General features: G+C 37.6%; 1 protein-coding gene across 1 annotated transcript; it reads right to left on the bottom strand.

Annotated features, from left to right (window-relative positions):
- Positions 1-2,557: 2,557 nt before the first annotated feature.
- LOC128366521 (uncharacterized) lies at positions 2,558-25,165 on the bottom strand. The gene is made up of 9 exons (XM_053327257.1): positions 25,044-25,165; positions 24,582-24,730; positions 24,159-24,352; positions 22,913-22,975; positions 22,606-22,812; positions 18,915-19,716; positions 9,766-10,394; positions 5,442-6,009; positions 2,558-3,405 (listed from the first exon to the last, which is right to left on the bottom strand). Exons 1-9 carry the CDS (start codon positions 25,163-25,165, stop codon positions 2,558-2,560), a joined length of 3,582 nt encoding a protein of 1,193 aa, XP_053183232.1.
- Between the last annotated feature and the right edge of the window lie 63 nt (positions 25,166-25,228).

Here is a 25,228-nt window from a genome sequence, read left to right as displayed (position 1 = left end):
CTCTGATCTCTTTGTTCTGGTTAAAACTGGAGCTGCAGCGTTCTGAATGAGCTGCAGCTGTTTAATGCTTTTTTGTGGGAGTCCAGTCAGAAGACCGTTACAGTAGTCGAGTCTACTTGAGATGAAAGCATGAATCAACTTCTCCTGGTCTGTTTGAGACATAAAACCCTTCACTCTGGATATGTTCTTAAGCTGATAGAAGGCTGTTTTGGTGATTGATTTGATGTGACTGCTGAAAGTCAAATCTGAGTCTATCAGCACGCCAAGGTTTCGGACTTGGTCCCTAGTTTTTAGAGAGAGTGACTCGAGACGTTTACTGACAGCAATCCTCTTCTCTTTATTGCCAAAAACAATGACCTCAGTTTTGTACTGATTTAACTGTTGGAAATTTTGATTCATCCATTTAGTTACTTGCTCTAAACAGTGACACAATGACTGTATTGGACTGTAGCCGTCTGGGGACAGTGCTAGGTATATCTGTATGTCATCTGCATAACTGTGATAGTCTACATTAGAGTTCTGCAGAATTTGACCCAAAGGCAGTATATATAGACTGAACAGAAGGGGTCAAAGAACTGACCGCTGAGGAACTCCACATGTCATAGCCACTCGATCAGATTCATAACTTCCAATGGTCACAAAATAACTCTGTTCTTCCAAGTAGGACCTGAACCAGTCTAGGACTGTTCCACTGAGTCCTGCCCAAGTTTCCAACCTGTTCAACAGTATACTGTGATCCACAGTGTGAAACGCAGCACTGAGATCCAACAGGACCAGATATGGACCCTGCTGCATAGAGCACCTGCTGGATACTGTGATGTCATGCTGGTCAACAGTGTTATAGTAGGTGTTGGTGATGGTAGCCTGTTTATCATGGTGGGATGATAGGATGCCAGACAACTACATCATTTGTTGGTGTTATGATAAAAGCAAAATGAGAACATTATAATATGTTATATTTATGCCAGTAACCACCAAAGTAAAGAAAATGTCAGGTTTTTATTACAGTGCTTAAATAAACACAATAAGCAATTCTACAGGTTTTTTAAAAAAGAAAAACTTAATTGAATACTGGTTTAAAAAAGAGCAACAGTATTTCAGTTTGTTTTATTTTTATTTAGTCACTGAAAATGTTCCATATTTACATGTCTACAGTAAAGATGTTTTATTTCATTTATTTATTATTTATTTTTGAAAGCACTATAAAACTAGTGTAAGTGTGTATGTATGCATTCTTCTCTATAATCATCTGTGTGAATTTGTATCATCATCATTTATATGAACAGTGACCCAACATCTCTCCATGGATACATGACCCCTGACTGTACTACTCTTCTTACTTTTAAAATGTGCCAATAAGTTCATAATAATAATAATGTTAATAATTAATGCTACACTAAACATGGTCCTGGATTCTGAAATGACCACAATGTACCAATGAACCACATCAAGGGTATAGTGATGATAAAAACTTTATTCATGCAGCATTTTTCAAAAGCAGGTTATACAATGCTTCATAAAAGACACAAAACGATTCAAATAAAGAGCAATTTAACAGATGAAATAAAAAGAGAACAAATGGAGTTAAAGCAAAGAATAAAATGAGGATTTAAATGCAAATAAAGAGCTGGCTTGTCTGATCTCTTTCAGCTCATTTTACAGTGGAGGTGCTCTGACTGTACAACTCTCCTCTGGTTTAGAGCCTTGACTTGTGAAGTACTCATAGAGACCTATCAGAGGATCTCAGGCTGCACTCTTGAATGGAGATATAAAGTAAGAAATATAGTCAGGAGTCAATTCAATACATTACATTACATTTAATAGGTAATCATTCAAATATTTATACCCAACTGAATCATATTTATCATCAAAGTTGTGTGCTCATATTACAGCTGACTGTCTCCATCTGCACCAGGTTCTAACTGCCTTTACACAATGTACACTGATGGGCTGTGAAAAGGGCAGAAATCATGTTGTCTTTCTGGATGTTTGCAACTTTAGCCAAATGATATAACAGGCCAATTATAATAATAATGTTTGGAGTAATTGATTACATTTATATGCCACTTTTTGGTGTATTCAGACACGTCACAATACAAAAAAGAGAGAGAGAAAAAGACAGTGAGGAGAACTGGTTGAGATATCTGTTCAACATTGAGAGATCAGTCAGAAATCATGTGATGAAAAACACAAAAGATTTCTGAGTCCAGGCAGCATTACAGACTTCATATGACCTCTGTTGACCTCTAGTAACTGTGCAGCACTACAGTGTGTCCTTTGTCCTCAATGGCTTAAATATTACATTGGATGTCATATTGTTGTTGTTTTGGACTGAATAATTCAAAAGTGTCCCATTGATGACATGATGAATAATGAATCATATAGAGGAATAGTTTGTGCAGTAAAGATGCTCCTAATCTACAAATTAAACAGAAAACAAACTGTTGGTAGAGATGATCAAATCTGTGAAAAAGTTACAAATAATTGTGACCATGATGATTCATGTATGTTTGTTTTTTTATTGGTTTAAAGCTCATGGCTAATTCATGTTGGAGATTTACTGAATAACACATGCCTTCTTTTTCACTTCAATTATAGCTCCCACTGTAGCTCCTACTACAGTTCCTGCTAAAGCTCCTGCTGCAGCTCCTAGTGGACCCCCAGACAACCCAGCAGTTCCTCCAATTGCAGCTCCAACAGCTATGCCCTGAAGAAAGAAGTTGTTTTCCTCTGCAATTTTTCTTGCAACTTCAAGTGTCATATTTGGGAGTTGTTTCATTTTTTCCTCTATGGCCTTCTGAGCCTCTTGGAACATTTCATTGGTGTAGTATCTTCCTCCATTTCTCTGAATCATTCCATTGATCTTCTTCAGCAGCTGACTGACCTGAGAAGGATCCTTGTCTCTGTTATCAAAAACATGGTATCCTCCATGACACTGCTTGATGAAATTATGAAGAGCTAGATTTTGACCAATAAATTCATCCAGGGAGACTTCGTCCTTCTTCAGATCATCTCCATGTGTGAACAAGGCCATTGTGTAACGTGCTGCCTGTTCTCCAAACATCTTCTGAATGATTTCCACTGTTTCTTGTTCTTCTTTTGTGAATCTGTTTGGCTGGATCACAACCAGGAACACATGAGGACCAGGAGCAGCCATTGAGATACATCTCCCAATCTCTGTCACCACTTCCTCTTGTTGTCTTCCAGTGTCAAACAGACCTGGAGTATCAATAACAGCCAGTGTTTGTCCACCAATCACTGCTCTTTCCTTCTGACAGCGTGATGTCAGTGAGGAAGAGGACACCTTAGATTGAAAGGCTTTTCTCATCAAGATGGTGTTTCCTGCTGCACTCTTGCCAACTCCAGTTTTCCCAACAAGCACAATCCTGAGCTGTGATTCCTCTGCTTCTGTTGGAGAATTTCAGAAGGACATTATTGATGTTGTAAAGGACAAACTTATGAATGAAAATAAAACTACTAATAATTACTACAAGAAGTCCCTAGACTCAAAACTTTAAATAATGAATACAACATTAAACATGATCTTGAACTCTGAAATGTCCTTTGGTAAAATGAAAGAAGCATAATTATCACAAAGTTCTTACATTTACTTCCAATCTGTTCAAGGTGGCGCTGAGTTAACTGATTTACAATATATACTGCTGAATAGTCCATGATACTGTATCATATTTTAAGTATTAACCAACCCAAAAATGAATCTGTAAAGTAACCATTAACAAGCTGTCAGATGAATGTAGTAAAATGACAAGTTCAGTGTTTCCCTTTTGAAATAGAATGAAAATAAATAAAGTACCTCATAACTGTAAGCATAACAGTTGAGTAAATGTACTTGGTTACTTTTCAACATGTGGCATTAAGGAGGTTGATTATTTCTATAACTTTATCAAACAGATGATATTTTGTTACATTTTGATTGTTGGATGACAAGAAACACATCAAGGGTAGTAATGATATACACTTTATTCATACAGCACTTTTAGAAGAGAAAATTATACAATGCTTCACAAAAGACATAAAACAAGATTAAAATGTAAAACAATTTAACAGATGAAATAAAAATGTTTAATAGATTATCTTTCTTGCAGTTTAAAATAATGTTTTATTGTATTTGTTGTTAATTTTTGTATTATCAGAATGAGGAAAATGTATTTGGGAAAATATCAGAATCCAATTATGACAAATATTAGTTTAAAAAAACAACCAATTTGGACAGTGTGTTGCTGGTAGGGATTTTGACAGTAATGACCAAACCAGCATCCTGCAGTACTTACTTATGTAGGAAAATATCTGCAAGTATATTTTTGACCCGCCCCCTCCAAAGTCAGATGTTCCAATTCATTTCCTGTGGTGACGAGTCAGTCTCAAACATACAGTTAACCAATGTATAGATGCTGGACATATTTTTATTATATGCAATTTTGTTATATTATTATTATTATTATATTATTATATGATTGATTCAATGCAACATGTTGGTCATTTTACCATGTTTCATGTTGTGATTGTTGGTGTATCTTGATGAGTTTATGGATGTGGATCTTTCAGTGAAAGTATCACTTTCTCCTCACTTATCTCATTCTTCTCATCTTTCTTTCATCAGAATTCAGATGATTAAGTAAAGGACTTTGTTAAAATCGCTAATAACCAATCGGGGAATCCTCCCAACACTACTAACCACTGAATACATCACTGACAGTCTGAGTGTGTGTTCATGTGTACGGCTAGTTTAGGTTAGATGTTGTAACTATTAAAATCAGGCCCTGTTTAATGTGAAACAAATGTTAGTGACATTTCTGTTGATGGAAAATATTGAATCTAATTTGTTTTATTTAAAATCTGATCAGCATCACTGCTTTCATGTTAACTCTGATTGATGGTTTGCAGATACTCTGATTGATTGTTTCTATAGTAATTTTACCTTAGTGACACATACAGTACAGTGTAAGTACTTATGAGCAAACTTTAAAAACATTGTAGGAATATAAATGCTAGTGTATTTTTGATCTGTGGTGACAGGTCAGTCTAAAACGTGCCATCAACCAATGTAGAGATGCCACAATTGGACATTTTTTATTATATGCAATTTTTTATGATTGCTTTTTACTGAAGCAGCTCTGTATTGTGTTTATTGATCCAGTACTGTGTTGTGATCAATGCAACATGTTTTATTGTATCTTGTTTTTATTGATATGTAGATCTTTCAGTACAGGTATCCTGTACTGAAAGATCCTGTTTCTCCTCCCTGTCTCTCTCACTGTCCATCTCCCTGTTTCCTTCTTTATCACTTTCTTCTTCTCTTTCTTTCACATCACCCTCCCCTCCCTGTGATGAAGCAAAGGGTTGTGTTATAAATCTCCTAATACCACTAACCACTGAACTACAGACAGATGTCACTGACATAGAAGATCCTCCCATATCACCAGGCTGGAGAGTAAAATATTCTCCCTTGAAGATGGAATCAATTTTGTCAAAGAGCTCTTTGACCTGATCAGTGTTTTCCATCTCTCTGTTGTTGAACACATGGTACTGGCCGCTACATTTCTTGAGCAGCTTCTGCAGGTTCTCATCTTCTCTGATGAACTGTTCTATCTTGGTATCTTCCAGTCGGTCTCCATAAGTGAACAGCACCATGGTGTGATCAGTGACTGCAGGGGACAGCATCTTCTCCAGTGTCTCTAGACCTTTCTGTTCTTGTTCAGTGAATCTTCCGAGCTGGATGATGAGGAGGAAGACGTGTGGACCTGGAGAGCTCAGCTCTACTGCTTTCATCAGCTCTGCTCTCACCTTCTCTTCACTCAGCTCAGTGCTGAAGAGCCCAGGAGTGTCGACCACACTGACTCTGCGATCCAGAACAAAACCTTCTCTCTTCTCACTTTTCAGTGTCACAGGTGTGCTACTGAACTTACAGTCAAACTCCTTCTTTCCCAGGATGGTGTTTCCTGCTGAACTCTTCCCCACTCTCTCCTGACCCACCAGCACCACTCTCAGGTCATACTCTGAAAATGACACAGCATTATGATTGTAATAATAATAATAATAATAATAATAATAATAATAATAATAATACATTTGAGCATAAATTGTGGACTTGCTTTGACTGCTGTAGTGGTTCTTAAGGGAGTTCATGTGAGTCCTCAGAGTTCAAAAGAAGTCAATCAAACCTCTTTCTCTGGAATAATCTCCCTGTTGACATCAAACATGCTGACACTGATGAGTCCTTTAAATCTAAACTTAAAACTCATCTTTTTGCTTTGACCATCCAGCTGGTCTCTTATTGATTACTTGAGGCCCTTCTACCTGTTACTATAATATGTTCTTATTTAACATCACTAAGTAATTACCCCGTCTGTCCTGCCAACAAGATAATTGTAATAGTTCTGATAATTATTGCATTTTTTTACCTTTTTTTTTGTTGTTGTCCCCCAGGCATGAGTGTCTGACCTGTGTGTGTCTCTCTCTCTCTCTCTCTCTCTCTCTCTCTCTCTCTCTCTCTGTCTCTCTCTCTCTCTCTCTCTCTCTCTCTCTCTCTCTCTCTCTCTCTCTCTCTCTCTCTCTCTCTCTCTCTCTCTCTCTCTCTCTCTCTCTCTCTCTCTTTTCATGCTGTATTTTGTATTCTGATCAGTTCTGTGCATGTCCCTTCTTCCTCTTTGAAAACAAGGGTCTAAGGATGTTGTATTGCTTTAAAGGTTGTAAAACCCGCTCAGGCAAATTTGTGATTTGTGATATTTGGCAATACAGTTTAGATCATAGGACTTGTTGTTACAATCACGAGTCCTATGAGCTAAATACAAATAATAGTGACGTGTCTTAACAGTAAAGAACTTCATGCAGATTACCATTTGTTATATTTATTAATGTTATTAACATGACATAGATAAATACATGGGATACATGAAGTAAAAATCAACATAGTTATGTGTTGTTAGATCACTTTTATCTAACTAATAACAATTTGAGTCTTACTTCCTCCACATCTGATCAAAGTACACAGTGCTGCTGTCACTGACATTTTGAAACCAAAGACTATAAATCAGTTTATTCATATAAAATGTCATTTTAGAGAGTCACTTCACCCAAAATGTAAAAGAAAATCTCAATGAAACTGTTACCATTATGTTCTTTGAATATCCACATTAACCAGGACATTGCATCTGGAATGACATGATTATACTGTATACACCTCTGATTATACTATATTCAAAGCTATGAACTTCACAGATTAAATTTCTCTTGTGTCCACATGTTGGGATAGTGGCAGAAATCTCAAAAATTGATGTCTCAAGGACTGGTAAAATGAAACCAAAACCATGGATAGATGTTTTTTTTGTAATTAAGTTGAAGGGACCCTTCTCAGCATTAGTGTGATGTATTCAGAGAAAAGAGATGAAAAGAAGAATATGTAGGTTTTTGATTATGATTGTGTCCTTGTGTTTTGGACTGCAGAGTTCAAAAGTGTCTCGTTAATGACATGATGAATAATGAATCATAAAGAAGAATAGTTTGTGCAGTAAAGATGCTCCTAATCTACAAATTAATACAAAATTAAACAGAGAACAAACTGTTGGTAGAGATGATCAAATTGTGTAAGAGCTCAAAATAATTACTACCATGATGATTCCTGTATGTTTGTTTTAATATTGGTTTAAAGCTCATGGCTAATTCATGTTGGAGATTCAGTGAATAATGAATGTGTTCTTTGTCACTGATGATGTGTTCAAATATAGAGGGATGAAAAGAAGAATATGTAGGTTTTTGATTGTGATGTCAGACTTGATGTTGATAATATATAAATGTAGGTTAGGTTAGGTAAGTTTTATTTTTCCGATCATTTACAAAATAAATTCACAAGTATTTCCATGAATCATTTCTTATACAGATGTTCATGCAAACAAAACAAAAAGAAGAGAAAAACATTTTTATTCTTTCTCTTTTATTCTTTTATTTTCTTAAAGGTGTAGAGTGAAGCCTAAGCTTATTTTGTCTACCCTTTTTAAAAACATGAATTCAGTTTCTTTAAACAAAACTTACATAAGTAGCAGTGACTTTTAAAGATGACAAAGTAAAATACTGTAACACTTTTCTAAACAAACAAAAGCATAACTATCCAGATACCTGATTTCAACAATTCACAAATCCCCATATTCACTTCTTACATAACTTTCTAATGTTTTGGTTTTAAATTATTTCTTAAATGAACCCATATTTTTACTTTATTTCAATTCAATGTCACAATCATTCCATAACTTCACTCCATACCCTGACACACATCTACTTTCCATATTAGTTCTTGCCCATTTTCTTTCAAAAATGAAATTTCCCCTCAGTGGATAAGTGCTTGTCCTCTTTGTGAATAACCCTTGGATACAGTCTGGAAGTGTTTTACAATGTGCTCTTTACATTAACTGTGGTGTTTTAAAGTTAACCAAATCCATACATTTCAAATGTTGAGAGTGCATGAATAACATATTGGTGGGGTGTGTATATTCAACCTTGTTAACCAGTCTTATAGCTCTTTTCTGCAACAAAAGAAAATTTGTGTTAGTTTTGAAAGTATTTCCCCATATCTCTATACAGTATGTAATGTAAGGAAGAATTAATAATGATGTATGGTCCAAGATGTCCTTAGTTTTATGAGTATTGCAATAGATTTTGATATTTTTGATTTGATGTAGTTTATGTGGGGTTTCCAGTTTAATTTATGGTCTATCATTACACCCAGGAATTTGTTTTCATACACTCTCTCTGTTTCTACTTTGTTCATCTTGAGTTTAACCTCATTGTTGATTTTTTTATTTCCAAACACTATTAACTATGATGTCTTACTTAAATTCAGTAACAGTTTGTTTACATCAAACCATTTTTTCTAATTATACAATTCACTTTCGACTATATCCAAAAGCTCATTCAGATCTTTATGTGAACAAAACAAATTGTGTCATCAGCAACAATAACCACATGTAGCAGATATCATTTAGATAGCATGCAGCAGTGTACAGTGATGACATCAAGCAACAAAGTGATGTTCTTAAAGTTTACCAAAATAAAGAAAAGTATCATTAAATGGCCATCATGGGTCCACAAATCATGTTGTCTTTCTGGATGTTTGTAACTTTAGACAAATTATATAACCAATTAAAGCAATAATGGTTAAATCAAATGATAACAATTCAAATTTATATGCTACTTTTTGGTGTAAAGAAAAAACAATTTTTTGGACAGTTTAACTGTAAATATCCAGTCCAGTGCTTCATATGACCTCTGTTGACCTCTAGCTACTGTGCAGCACTGCAGTGGGTCTGCAAAGATTCCCTCAATCAATCAATTAATCAATATTTATTTGTATAGTACCAAATCACAACAAAGTCAACTCAAGGCACTTTACACATAGAGCAGGTCTAAACTGATCTCTTCAGGTTTAATTATAAAGAGACCCAACATTGACACATGAGCAAGCACTTGGTGACAGTGGCAAGAACATGTTCAGTATGAATATGTATTTACATTTTAATATTGGTCTTATGTTTGTGGCTAATTCATATTGAAAATTTACTGAATAATGCATGCCGTCTTTGTCAATGCACTTAAAGCTTTTCCTGAAGCAATGGTTAGAACATTCTTGAGGAACTCAGTTGCAGCTTCAAGAATAATTCTAATAACTTTGGAAATGAATGAGTTGTCTTCCTCTACACTTTTTCTTGCATCTTCATGTGTCATATTTGGATTTACCTTCTGGAGTTGTTTCATTTTTTCCTCTATGGCTTTCTGAGCCTCTTGGAACATTTCACTGGTGTAGTATCTTCCTCCATTTCTCTGAACCATTGCATTGATCTTCTTCAGCAGCTGACTGACCTGAGAAGGATCCTTGTCTCTGTTATCAAAAACATGGTATCCTCCATGACACTGCATGATGAAATTATGAAGAGCTGGATTTTTCCCAATGAATTCATCCGGGGAGACTTCTTCCTCCTTCAGATCATCTCCATGTGTGAACAAGACCACTGTGTAACGTGCTGCCTGTTCTCCAAACATCTTCTGAATGATTTTCACTGTTTCTTGTTCTTCTTTTGTGAATCTGTTTGGCTGGATCACAACCAGGAACACATGAGGACCAGGAGCAGCCATTGTGATACATCTCCCAATCTCTGTCACCACTTCCTCTTGTTGTCTTCCAGTGTCAAACAGACCTGGAGTATCAATAACTTCCAGTGTTTGTCCACCAAACTCTGCGGTTTTCTTTTGACAACGTGATGTCAGTGAGGAAGAGGACACCTTAGATTGAAAGGCTTTTCTCATCAAGATGGTGTTTCCTGATGCACTCTTGCCAACTCCAGTTTTCCCAACAACCACAATCCTGAGCTGTGATTCCTCTGCTTCTGTTGGAGAATTTCAGAAGGACAGTATTGATGTTGTCACGGGCAAACTTTTTTTCAAATTCAAATAATCTTTATTGGCATGACAGATCAGACATCTTATCTCTCAGTTAAAAACTGGATTTTTGCCATTGCACTTCTCGCAGTACAACCTTTGGTATTTAAAATGTGGTTCAAAACAACTCAAAGACCAAGCTTGAATGCAGTTTTGCAGCCAGTGCATTGTAAAAGCTAGGATCTATTGTTTTCACTGAGTGACTAAGATGGAACTGGGTGAGGGGACAGTATTTAGTTTTGATCCTGCAAGTTATAAATAAATTTACTCTTTGTTTCCAGTGCATTATAAAGCTAGGATCTATTGTTTTCACTGCTTAGCTTGGAGTGACTAAGATGGAACTGGGTGAGGGGACAGTATTTAGTTTTGATTCTGCAAGTTATGAATAGATTTACTTTGAATTTGTGGTAGTTTGTGCTGTTTTATAATGACAGCTACCAGGCCATGCTGGTCCATGTGAACGGACTGATGAGATGGTAATGACAAGAGAAATATATATAGAGATGTTATTGTTATTAAATGTGTTTGTTATTAAATGTGTTTGTTTAATGAGTTTCATGCAAGTTCGAACATGTTCATGCATTTAACATTGCAGCTAAAGCAACTTCACTATCTTGTTATATCATTTTCATGTATCTGACAGTTAGCCAATAGCATTCTCCTGATATAAAAGTATTATTAGGGCTAAGATGAAACCACTTACTGTTAGTCAGAATAACAGTAAATCATACTGTTAGGAGTGAAAGCCATTTGAATGTTAAGTGACATGTACATGATGTGTCTGTAATCTAACTGAAATTGTAGCAATAACTGAAGATACACATGACAGTATCAATCCATGGGAATATATCTATATTATATAGATAATATATATCTTGGTTATAGATATACATGTTTGGTTGGTGAGGATGATACTGAATTTAAAGAACATCCTTGAAATGATTTTAATGAGACAGAATAAAAATGGTGCTTGAGTTGGTCACACACTCTTGTAATAATGATAATCTCTTGTTTGTTCCTTATTGCAATTGTGAGTTGCATGGTCTGACTTTTATGTTACTTACATGGTTTTATGAGTTTGCTGCTTTCATAATGCATGTTGTTTTGGGACTGAGGATCAAGGTGATGAGAAACAGCTGTGACTAACTGGACTATACCCCCCCGCACACAGCCAGGACTGGTTGATACAGGACAGTGTGCTTTTTAAGATAACCTGAGACCAGTGACGGTGCATAGAAAGGGAGAGGAGTGAGGCACAAGTGTGCTCAGGGAAGCTTATACAATTCTTTTTTCCCATAAGAAAATGAGCATTTAAATGTTTAGCCCAAGCAACTGTGCAAAACAAGCTTAATAATATTTAATTTAAAAACTGTAGTGTGTAGTCTAATATGATTCAAAGGTTTGTTTTACTGTTAGTAAACAATACAGGACTGCACAATTATAGAGCCCTCCATGCTACACATAGAAATATTAAGTACTGTATGTATTATATATTTAAAGTATTTTAAACTAGAATCCAATAGGACAATTAAAGTACACAGAATACTAAAGAATGAAAAATATATATACATATATAAATATATATATATATATATATAAATATGTACAGTTACATACATATATCTTGTGCAATATGAATGTACTATGCAAATTAGAGTGTATTTAAAGTGTATAAATGTTAAAATTCACAGGCAATTCAGGTCCAATAACCTTTATAGAAGACATGCAATGAACACATAACATGTGAAGTTGCGGTTTATGAAAAGGGTCATTTAAAGATTGAAGAGCCTCACAGCCTGATGGAAAAAGCATCACTGTAGTCTGGTGGTACTACTATACTTCTGTATCTCTTGTCTGATGACAGCAGGGTGAGCAGGTGTTAGCTGGAGTGGCTCTTGTCATATAATATATTTTGGGCTCCACACAGGCATCTCATCTCACTGATAACCCTGATGCTCTGTAGATGGTTACCAAGGATGTTCTAGATGGTTTTAATCACCTGCTGCAGAGCCTTCCAGTCCTGGATGGTGTACATCCCATGTCAGGTTTCTTTTCCAGTCAGGATGCTTTCATTGTTCCTCTATCAAAATAAACCAGTGCTCCTTTAGTTTCCTTAAGAAATAAAGTTGTTACTGAGCCTTCTTTACTAGGATGGATATATGAAATGTTCATGACAGGTCCTCAGTGATGCTGATGGTCAGGTGTCTTAAACTGTTTACCTGCTGCACTTCAGCTCCACTGATGTAGACAGTAGTGAGTGTCTTCACCTCATTTTTCCTAAATGAACAATCAGCTCTTTTATTTTGCTGGCATTGAATAGTGGGTTGTTTTCTTTGCACTAATCAGTTATATTGAAATTGAAAGGGTAATGGAGGAGTAAACTAAATGCTCAGAGAATTACTTGATATTATACAGTTTAAAAATTTACCTTTTAGAGCATCGTCCTCTAAAAGGTATTCAATGACAGTCCATGCTGGTGCTGCTTTATATGAAAAGTTATTTGATATTAGATTTAAAGTGCTGTCACACATATAAACTATTAAGACCTTTTCAAAAACAAGACGTCATTTAAACATAAACTGACTTTTGTTTAAATCAACATGACACAATGTACATACAGACGCATGATTTACATGTCTCTTCTCTACCTCTTCTATCCATCTCTTATAAATAGATTGAAGCAAAACTTCTCTTCTAAGACACAAAGTACAGATCAGTAAAGGAATAACTAACCCACACTCAGACCAACTGTGTTCACATCAACATGTATGAATGAATGTATTAAATACAAATATTTTACAGTATTACCTATAAAAGCTCATCACTTCTTAGACCGTGTCTATATAGACAGCAATGACACATTTTAGTAGCTTTGACTGTAATACAAACCCACCAACTACATTTAGGTAAAGTAGCTCTAAACTAAACTGGAAACCACTACTACAACCACTACTACTACTACTACCACTACTACTACTACTACTACTACTACTAGTACTACTACTACTACTACTACTACTACTACTACTACATTTGATCATTTACAAGCAGAACAACCATTAAGTGTGAGCAGAGAGAGAGAGAGAGAGAGCTGTAGCTGTTTGCAACAAAGTAAGATAAATCTTAATGCTGGAGGCTAAACTGAACAATAAGACTAACTACTAAATCATCATGTCATGACATGACAAGCCAAAGCTGCCTTTGATTGGCTTGCCCTGGCAGCACTCGAATGCTTCACAGAGAGGGTGGGTTTTTGTGGCAAGGAAGGTAGTGCCCATATAAGCACACAAGCACGGCATGGACAACCCTCCCACCTCCCATCTAGTGCTGGTGCCTAACTGTTAGTGCCTCCTGAAGTCCCTGTCATGGTTTTTAACATTGTTCAAGACACACCGATCTAGAATATGTCTACCTCTTTGTATTTTTATTACATTTTTTGTTGACTGATTTACATTTCTGATTTACAAGTGGGTATTATGGTAGGATTTTCATTTTCTCTATATATTACCAAACAGGTGAACCTAAAGTATGTTGACCAAAAATGTCAGCTTTTTTTCTTTAAAAAAAAATAAAACTGAGTTGAGAGGCATATTTCTGCTGGCATGTGAATTTTTTCAAGGCTATTATATTTTGTTTCATATACACCACATGTTGATCTAATGCTGAGTTAAATCTAATGAGTATAAGTAGTTGCTAAAGCTACTTTTTCAGCTCTAGTTTTACAAACTACATTCCTCCAGGGGTAGAAATGTAGTTTGTTCAAACTACTGCCAGACTGAACTACATGTAGTTTTACAAGCTACGCTTCCAAAGTAGCTTCCCCAACACTGTGCATAAGTCTCTCTGTATTGTGAGACTGACATTTATGTATTAGAAGAAAATTCAGTATAAATAAATATATCAACTTTCCTAAAGTTTGTGAAAAGGAAAATTAGATTTCTACACATTATACATGTTAGTAAAGAATTACTGATAACATGAAAAGACATGTTGCCATTTCTATGTTCAGGGTTTTTTTAATGGGCCTGAAATGGTGGATCGATAATATAGAGGGGTTACTGGCTCGACCCCCTCCCCCACTGTATAGACAAGAGAGGCATGTACTATTTTTAGATCGGGTACTTTTACAAACTTTAGTTGGAAACTCTCAGATTATAAATAAAAGGTCAAACATGCTAATATTTCGTTGGACCACCTTTAGCTTTGATTACAGCACGCATTCGCTGTGGCATTGTTTCGATAAGCTTTTGCAATGTCTGTGATGTTATTCCATCAGTGGATTTGTTTGTTCCCTGATGGCATGGGCATATTCCAAGATGACAATGCCAGGATTCATCGGGCTCAAATTGTTTCTTAGCTGACTGATATTTGGAGAAAAGTGAGCGGTCATGCCAAGAGTAGTAGAATTATAATTGTACTTACTGAGCTGAAAAAACTTGCTGGCCATGTTTGTCTTTTCCAGGCTGTTGATCTTGTAAAGTCTTGTCAGTCTTGATGTCTCTCTGCTGAATAGTTTCATTTCCATCTGATCTCTAGATTATAATGTCTTTCTTGTCTCCTCCCCTTCCTTTTTTTATGTAAACTTGATCAACCCTCATGGGTATTGGCAGTTTATCAACCACTGCAACAAATGTTTTCTTTGACTTTTATTTTCAAACAATATGAGGGTAAAGTTCTTCTTAGGGGACAATTCAATGTAAACTGACTCATTTTGTGAGATAATGTGAATATGAAGTGTATTGTAAACTTACTACTACTGTACTCAGTACTCAGAGACTAACGTTTGGAGCAGAGCAGTGAAGTCCAGCATTAACACAGACTGGCTGACCAACACACACTGCAGCATAAAACTACTCTTCAACCAACTCTGAGGTGAAAAAATAACTTCAAAATAAGAGTCTGTTTCAGCTCAAAAACCCTGCACCTACTGAGTGTCCCCTGGAAGTAATGGTGCAGCAGAGAGGCTGCTCTCCTCTGCTGAAGACATGACGTTAATAATAACACAGCACAACACTCCAGCAGGGGCAGATTTAGTGATGTGGGGGCTTCAGCTAAACTCTGTCTTGCTTTATTTTCACCATCTCTCTAACTGGAAATGTTAGTATTGGCAATGATAGAAGTACTGCAGTAAAACTATTAAAACCACACAGTAAAAGTCAGTATTCACATTTTTACTTTAAAGAGTGAAACAGGTATTATTGACACAGTGTACTTTCATGCACTTACCTTGTGGAGCTTTTCATTCTTATATAATGCTAGACAGTTTAATGAATAATGCTACATATATATTTATACACATATCAGGAATCATCAGCCAGACACACACAACTCAAACATTTCCTGTTTTCATGACATTGCCTATCTTTCATACAACCACCTCTCCCTTCTCCCTCCAGAGAGACTAATATGTTCCTGTATCTTCCTGTTTCCTTGCGCCTCACCCAAAATGACTTTGCACGAACCATCCTGGTTTTAACACTCTACCTAAAATTATTTTTGTGCTATTTCAGTGGCCAATGAGTTATATAATTCAATATCTGTAATTTCTAAACATCATAATAAATGTATTGCTTGGACCCCCACCAATAACTTTGCACAACACAATGGCATATCTTTCACACAACCACCTCTCCCTACTCACTTTCCTTGCGCCTCACCCAAAATGACTTCACACAAACCATCCTGTTTTTAATACTCTACCTAAAATGACCTTACAACACCATATAGGTAAATGTGGACTTGTTTACTTAAAAATGTAACTCAAATGACTAGTTAGCAAGCAAACCATCACAAGTCATCGTTATGTCATTGGGTGTTTTTTTTTAAATGGAGTTTGGTTCACTTAACATTACATCAAGTGGTGCTAAGCAATGGCTCTCCCTCTGACCAGATAAATCCCTGCCACACAGCCAGTGCTGAAGCCGTTAACAGACACTGTAACTGAGTTTATAATAATTCCTTGAGTATAAACAACAAAAATGGCTCCATTAAATAGTAACAATGGCTTTTCTGAAGTGAATCTGAGTGTTTCCAACTAAAGTTTGTAAAACTATCCGGTCTAAAAATAGTACATGCACTCTAGTGTCTGTAAAGTGGGGGAGGGGTCGAGCCATTAACCGTTCATACATTATCGACTGACCATTTCAGGCCTATTAAAAAAATCCTGAAATGGAAGAAATGGCAACATGTCTTTTCATGTTATCAGCAATTCTTTTTTTTACTCCATAATATTTTTATTTGAGTTTTTCCAAGTTACAAGAAACAAACAGGAACAAGGACAACAAACAAAGGGACAGCTCAGACATTATACAGGCAGACAGTTCTAGCTTGGTTGAGAGGGGAGTCGGAAAGGCATACAGATTGAATTATACATATCCGATACAGGTGGACATAAAAAAATAAATAAATAAAATACACATTGACAAGTTATTGGTTAATAATCTCTTGTTCAAAACCACACCCAGCACAGTTAGACTGGGGCAAAAAGTATAGTGAGGTATAATAATCCTAGACATCAAGGTTGGCAGTGTCACTCATTTTCAGATATCCAACAGTTAATATATTAGCTAGGTTGGAACCAATGTAATGCAAATACAGCTCCCATACTTTGTAAAAGGTATCAGTTGTTGAATGCAGTAGACATGTGAGAAACTCCATGGGCATACATTGCATAATAATTTTATGCCAGTTTTTCCTCGTTGGAGGCTTCTCCTTAATCCAAGACAACAAGATATTTTTCCTAGCAGCAAAAGTTAAGAGATTAAATAATCGCATGTGGTCTCTGTTAACTATATTCTTGTCAGGGAGGCCAAGAATAAGGCGTATAGGATCTGGGTCAACTTCCACGTTAAATATCACACTCAACTGTTCTATTACACCACACCAGTATCGTTCTATTTTAGGACATGACCACATACAATGGATATAATCACCCACTTCAGTTTTGCATTTAAGGCAGAGAGGAGACAAGCTGGAGTTCATTTTATGACGAAGGCTGGGTGAGATTTGCAACCTATGTATGATTCTCAGCTGAGTTGACCAAGTTCTGTTGCAAATAGAAATTCTCTTGGCAGCCTTAAAAATTGCACCCCAGTCCTCAGCAGGAATTTCCGATCCGAAATCTCTTTCCCACACCTGCTTAGTGGCCACAGTACTAACATTAGTGCAGGACCTCAATATGCCATAACAAAAACCAATCAGACCTCGTCTAGGGCTGAGTAGGAGGGCCTTCTCGATTGGAGAGGTTTCTGTGTGAGTTATTAAAGTTGTACGGCGGAGTATAAAATCTCGCACCTGCAGGAACCTGAAAAAAGTGATGCTGGGGAGGCCATGTTTTTCCTTTAACTGATTGAAAGACATCAAAACAGGGCCATCAAATAAATCTATGAGTACTGTTACACCACTGTCTCTCCATAGCTTAAACCCTGGGTCATTAAGACCTGGAGGAAAATCAGGGTTCCCCTGAATTGAAGTAAGGGGAGATGTTAGACTGACTCGGCCCTCCCAGGATCTTGCTAATTTCCATGCTTTCAGTGTATTAAGAACAATTGGGTTTGAGCAGAGTCTTTTCACTAGGGTTGTATTTATGAGAAATAGCAAACTTCGGAGCGGACAGCTACATTGGGCAGCCTCTACATCCAGCCATATAGAGGATGGATCTTCCCTCAGCCATTCAGCCATAAACCTCAAATGAGCAGCCAGCTGATACCATTTCACATTTGGGAGGTCTAAGCCTCCAGCATCACTAGGTAAATACAGTTTAGATAGTTTTAACCGAGGCCTCCTCTTGATCCAAATAAACGAGCTCAGTCAACCTTCGATAATCTTAACTGCCTTGTTTGAAAGAATAATAGGGACCATCTGGAGTGGATATAAAAGTCTTGGCAAGATATTCATTTTGATGAGTGCTACTCTACCAAGCCATGAGAGTGGCAGGAGCGCCCAGCGGTCCAGATCTCCTTTTATGATGTCTAAGAGAGGGGTAAAGTTTGCACTGTACATTTGGGCAAATGAGGGGGTTATATGTATACCAAGGTATACAAAACCTGAGGGGGACCAAGTGAATGGAAATGGGTCAGGGGTTTGAGGAACTGCATTAAGAGAGCCAAGTGGCATAGCTTCAGATTTAGAGAAGTTGATCTTATAACCTGAAAAGGAACTGAACATAGAAAAGATGTCTACAACACTGGGGACTGATTGGGTCGGTTTCGTTAAAAACAATAACAGATCATCTGCATATAAATTAATCTTATGCTCTCTTTCTCCAACAAAGATTCCAGATATTGTGGGTGATTGGCGTATAGCCTGGGCCAGCGGCTCTATGGCCACTGCAAAGAGAAGCGGGTTCAGCGGGCAGCCCTGGCGATTCCCACGCTGCAGAGAGAAACTTTTGGATCTTAAGCCATTTGTAATGACCGCTGCTTGTGGGTCATTATAGAGGATCCTAACCCAATTAATAAATGTATCACCGAGACCGAAAGCATTCATTGTATGGAAAAGATAGGGCCATTCGACGCGGTCGAATGCCTTCTCCGCATCGAGAGAAAGCACTAGACCAGCATCCTCCCGTTCATGCATAAGCTGGATAATATTGAGGAGCCTCCTCACACTATCAGAAGAGTTCCGACCCCTTATAAATCCAGTTTGGTCTGTGTTAATGATACAGGGGAGGAAACGTTCGAGCCGTAGAGCCAGCAATTTGGAAAGCAGTTTCAAATCAGAGTTTAGTAAAGCAATAGGCCTGTAAGAGGCACAATTTTCAGGACATTTGCCCTTTTTTAAAATAAGTGAGATATTGGCCTCCCTTAATGATGGGGGGAGGATTCCTGTTGTGGCCGAATGTTCTAGCATAGCTAAATAGGGATCCAGAAACAAATTTGAAAATTTCTTATAGAATTCGCATACAAAGCCGTCAGGGCCCGGCGATTTTCCTGACTGGAGCTTGGTTAGAGCGTTGAGAATTTCCTCCTTTGAAAAGGGGGCATTTAGGATAGTTCTCTGCTCCTCCGAAATCGTGGGGAGATCAATGTTGGAGAAAAAGTGTTGCATGAGTTGAGGATTATCTTCACTATGTTCAGCTTGATACAGATTCATATAGAAAGCTGCAAACTTATCATTGATAACTTTTGTTTCAAAAGATCTATTGCCTTCAGAGTCTGTGATTGACACGATAGTCTGTGACTCTGTTCTCCTTTTGGCAAGGCGTGCCAGGTATTTACCAGGCTTGTCACCAGATTCAAATAGACGTTGTTTTGCAAACTTTAGGTTTTTCTAAGATTGCAGGGTAAGCAGAGATTCTAGAGCTAAACGAGTAGCATTTAACTCCCTCAGCTTGACTGGACTTGGGTCAGCCAAATAGCTTTCATTAGCTTGGGACAGTTTTTTTTTCTAAATGTTGTTGTTCCTTGGTTCTACGATGCCTCCTGCTGGCTGTGTAAGATATGATCACACCTCTGGAGAAAGCCTTACATGTTTCCCATAAGATAGCTGGGCTAGGAGAAGAAAGAGCATTAGCCGCATAAAATGCATTAAATTCAGCAGTAAAATGAGAGGTGAAATCATCATCACACAGCAGGATGGAGTTAAATCTCCAGGACTTGAAAAACCTATTTATCTCTCGGAAAGATATGTCCATGTAAATTGGAGCATGGTCACTCACTGCTATGTTACCAATTTTACAAGATACTACTGAGTGCAACAATCTTTTAGGGGTAAAAAAATAATCTAATCTAGTGTGGCATTTATGAGGATTGGAAAAGAATGTAAATTGTAACAAAGAAGGGTTAAATGTCCTCCAAACATCAGCAAGATCAAAATCATTACAAATTGAAATGAGGGTTTTGGCTTGCCGACTAGGTGGGCCATCAGCAGAGGGGAGCCTGTCAAGCTGGGGGCTAATATGACAATTAAAATCCCCTGCAATATAGGAATAGTCAGAAGCTAATTCGTCAAAGTCTGCAAAAGCTTTAGTGAGAAAATCTGGAGGGTGTCCTGGAGGGCAGTAAATATTCATAAAGCTAACAGATTTCCCAAACAAAATACCATTGATAATCACATATCTACCACCGCTGTCTTTTATAAAAGTAGTGGATCTGAAGGCAATATTCTTATTCATGAGAATAGCAACCCCTCTACTATTAGATGCATATGACGTCATAAAAACCTCACCAACCCAGGTATGTTGTAACTTAGCAAGGTCCTTGTTTTGCTCTAAATGGGTTTCTTGTAAAAATGCAAGATCAACACGCTCTCTCTTCAGAAAAGATAATACAGTCCTCCTCTTAGCCGGCTTGTGCAGCCCCCTGACGTTCCATGAACAAATTTTAAGGGTATTCAATGACATTTGTTATTATGCACATGAAAGAGAAAAAAAACACCCTGTAGAGCCAATCCAAAGTACATTTCCACCAGATCTCAAAAAGGAAAAAACCAGCAAACAAAGGAAAAAAAACAAAAACTGTCCATGTCAAGAATATTGAGTAAATAAGTCTAGAGCTGTCGAACAAACACAGTATAACGAACTGCGTGGCAACAAAGAACAACAAAAACACATTCACATTGAGTGGTGCTACCCATGATGAAACGGGTTTCAGAAAGGTATGACAGCCTTCAATTTGGATTAGGTGTGTTACTTCGTTCAGTAAAATAGTATGGCTATGTAAACAACTGGTTGAGCATGTTTATATGATCACAATAATAACCGGATATAACTGGTCACTAATAATCCTTTTGTATTGGTTTACATTCATTTGACTTCCATATAGGGAACTGATAATTAAAACCACAGGTTTACATGGAAAGAATAGTAAGGGAGGGGAGGTTGTATAGGGAGATGAGGGAGAGGAAGGAGAGGGAAATGTTTAAAAGTGTTTACATTTCTAGGTAATCAGAATGTGTAACAACAATAGTCTTATAGTGATTGTTTCTTTTGGTGTGCATGTGAATACACTGAGTCATGTCTGGATATTACAGGTGCTAGTCATATCATTACAATATTGTGGAAAAGTTCTTTAATTTCATTAATTCAATGTAAAATGTGAAACTCGTACATTATATAGATTCATTAGACCGTAAGTGAAATATTTCCAGCCATTATTCATGTTAATTTGTGAAATTAAAGAACTTTACCACAATATTTAAATGATATGACCAGCAACTGTAGTACATGTTATTTTTGGCTGTCTTTCACAGGAACCTAAGCGTCCCCGCACTGGGGTGAGCACGGAGGGGGGTGGGGTGACTGTCGCCTCTTGGAAATGGTTTACCCTTATGGATGAGGCAATAGGGAGCAGGCCGTCTGTGACCCCTCCTGCTCTCTTTGCCTCATCCAGCCGGGAGGTGGCAGTGACCCCACCCCCCCCTTCTGTGGAGAGGGAGACTACCTCCACTTTGTCAACCCCCAAGAGACGGCGGGTAGGCAATGTGGAGGACATTTTAAACTCGCTTAAAGAGAGCAACAAGCAGCAGGAGGCAGCCATGGAAGAGATGGAGAGAGAGCAGCAGAGGAGAGATGAGGCCAGGGAGAAAGAAATGAGAGAGGCTGCAGAACGGGAGGAGAGGCGCTTTCAGCTCATGATAGAGAGGGACGAAAGGAGGCACAGGGAGATGGTGGAAAGGGAGGAGAGAATGTATAGGGAGATGAGGGAGAGGGAAGAGAGGAGAGACAGGGAGGCGGCTCAAAGAGAGGAGCGCCTCATGGCAATCATTGAGAAAATGAGTAAAAGCTAAGTGAGAGGTGTTGAGGGATTCTGTTAATTGTAATTATATTTGAGTTATATTATTTGTATTTAATTGAGTTATATTAGAAATAAAGAATTACATTAAGAAATTTACATCTTATATCTTTCTTCTGTTTGTTAATTCTGTTTACTCACTCATGGTTTTTTTTATAGGGAGCTTGGTTACACCAGACATTCATTCATTTAGCTCTGCGCCTCTCGGTGTTGAATGAATGAAGACAGTAGCTGGGTCTATTTTTACATTTATGCATTTAGCAAACGCTTTTATCCAAAGTAACTGACATTGTCAACACTTGAAAGGTAAAAATGTAACACACACACACACAATTTTTGTCAAAGCCAAATTATTTATTATTATTTAAATGAAGTTAGTCACGATATGGGTAATTTAAATGTAATCGTGATCAGGGGTGTAACATACCATTGCCGTCCTCTGTCTGTTGTCAGCCCCAGAGACGGTTCCTGGGGGTGCTGGTGCTGGTCCTGGTGCGGGTTGGTCCCTTGCTGCTCTCCCAACATCGACATCAGCATCTGGCTCCAGGAGGTCCCCGTTGCTCACACAGATGTTGTGGAGAACAGTACAGCACACAATGACCTCCGGCACGTACTTCACCTCCACCTCCAGAGCCTTGAGGAAAATGGATGGTTGCCCGGGGCATATCAAAAGCCCGGGCAACGACGCGGTAAGAAGTGGCGCTTCTACAATTAAAATAACGTAGGTTACGTACCATCTCAGCTTCCGCCAATAGGAGGAGGATCCTACGATCACGTTGGATTCGGCGTAGCCTCAACTTGGGTAACAGGGGGTAAATAAAGGCAAGCAAAAGCAGGAGGAAATCCATTGTAATGTAAACAATACCGTAGATATTTTCGCGGGTCGGAGAATCGCGATCAAATGTTAGCCCGTCACTTCCGCTAAGTGCTAAACGCCAGTGCTCCATTTGAGACAATACTTACCCACGACAGTGTGCACTACAGAGGTAAGTGCTCAGTGCGCACTCTGCACTACATTCTGGTGAACTTGGCTTCAAATGTACTTAAGTATCAAAAGTAAAAGTAATTTGGTGTAATGTAGTTCCAATGTCTTGGTATGTCCTTTATACACTCAATCAAGTCATTTAAGGTTAAAAAGCCCACTAACACCACCCTGAAAACACAATGTTTTTTATTTGTGATATCTGGTATTGATATCTTTTGAAATTATCATAAGCACATCATACTAAATGGAAATCACCTGATTAGGAATTAATAGGGAGGGGGAAAACCACACTAGACACATATTTCTTCAACAATTTATTGTTTGAAGAAATGTAGAAATCTTATTCCTTTATCACATTGCTCCTTTACTGTATCACAGCTGCGCATTAACTTGCAAAAATGTGTTTACTCAAGTCTTTTTTCCAATTTACTAAACATGACTCCTTACAACACAGCTCATACAACACTAGACTTCCCTGAAGATGAATGTAGTATGTAGAACTACTGTACTAACTAGTAGTGATGTGCTACAACAGATACAACACAGCTGTATGTCCACTCGTAAAAACAAATTTTAGTGTTTGCATAAATCACACAAAATCAGAAACTCACACAACACTAGATTTCCCTGAAGACTTACATAGTATGTAGAACTACTAACTAGTAGTGATGTGCTATAACAGATGGCAAAAATCACACTAAATCAGAAACTCACACACCACCAGATTTCCCTGAAGACTTACATAGTACAGTATGTAGAACTACCAACTAGTAGTGATGAGCTATAACAGATGGCAAAAATAGTACTGTTAACTGTATGACCTACCTAAAGCTAAAATATGTTTTGTTTAGTTTGAGAAGGAGCGGATTTTCAAAATTTCTGGCATCCAATCTTGCTCTTCTTGGGCTGAAAATCAGCCCAGCAGCGCTAAAGAGACATTCGCATGCAGCAGACGCTGGCAAGGCAGTGTTGATTTTAAGTGACAATTTGCAAACTTGAGGATAAGATTGTAGTATCTCTTTGTTGTCTACTTTAGAGGCAAGGTACCCTTCTAGCTGTTTAACACTTTCCTGCCCCTGAGTTGTCTTCATGCTTGAAAAGAAGTCATCGTCATCTGAAGCACTCGATCCATTGGCTGGTGACTGATGTGAACATTCTTCCTCCAGATAGTCCTTGATGTAGGCAAGTCCTAATATACAACATATATTGGGACAGATGCCAGAAGTTATGTTATATAAAAGACTTGGCAAATTCTTCATGCTTTCATGCAATTTTTCATTCTGCTCATCCTACAAATGACTAAACTAAACAGGCTTTCCAACGGTATAAGATTTATTGCCAAAAATAATTGTTACCACAGAGGAATAAATTACCAAACACATATTTCCTTACTTTTTGAGCTAAGTTTAGATACATACCCAGGTTCAATAGGTTCTCATCAGATGTGCACGCAGTTTTAAATTTGGGGAGCAGGATGGCAGCAGCAATGAACTCTGGTTCTGCCATCATGTCCTTAAAGCGCTTCTGTAGTCCCTCTAGGACGGCCTCCACCAGAGGCTTACAGTACCTGGAATTAGAGGTGGGGGAGAGAAACTGATAAAGTACAATATCACAACATTTACAGCGTGCATTTATACTGAGACAATGACAATAACATGTTAAATATGATTTGTTAAATTGTTAAATATGATTGTTATATATGATTTGACGGCCATCTATTGTGTTCTTGGTCAATATGTGTTCATATAGGCTTCTTTTTAATCAGTTTACTAATGGCACACATTAACTTCCTGCACATATGCTATGTGAAGTTTTAAGGGAGTTGAATTGGGAGTGTATGACATCTTAATAACATGGGGGGGGGGGGGGAGAATCTCTACCTGGAACTGATGTGGATTCGTTCAAGCTTATTGATGAGGAGCGTCAGCATGGGCAGAAGCCACCCCATCTGAACATCCATCTCAGCCTGAAGGATGTTGAGGGCTTTAGCGAGAGGACCCATGGTTCTGGCAAATTACTCCAGAAAGGCAATTTCAACTGAACTCAACCTAACAAAACATAAAGA

The sequence above is a fragment of the Scomber japonicus genome, chromosome 2, assembly GCF_027409825.1.
Source record: "Scomber japonicus isolate fScoJap1 chromosome 2, fScoJap1.pri, whole genome shotgun sequence".
Taxonomy (NCBI): domain Eukaryota; kingdom Metazoa; phylum Chordata; class Actinopteri; order Scombriformes; family Scombridae; genus Scomber; species Scomber japonicus.
This window is presented reverse-complemented; position numbering and strand designations above follow the sequence as displayed.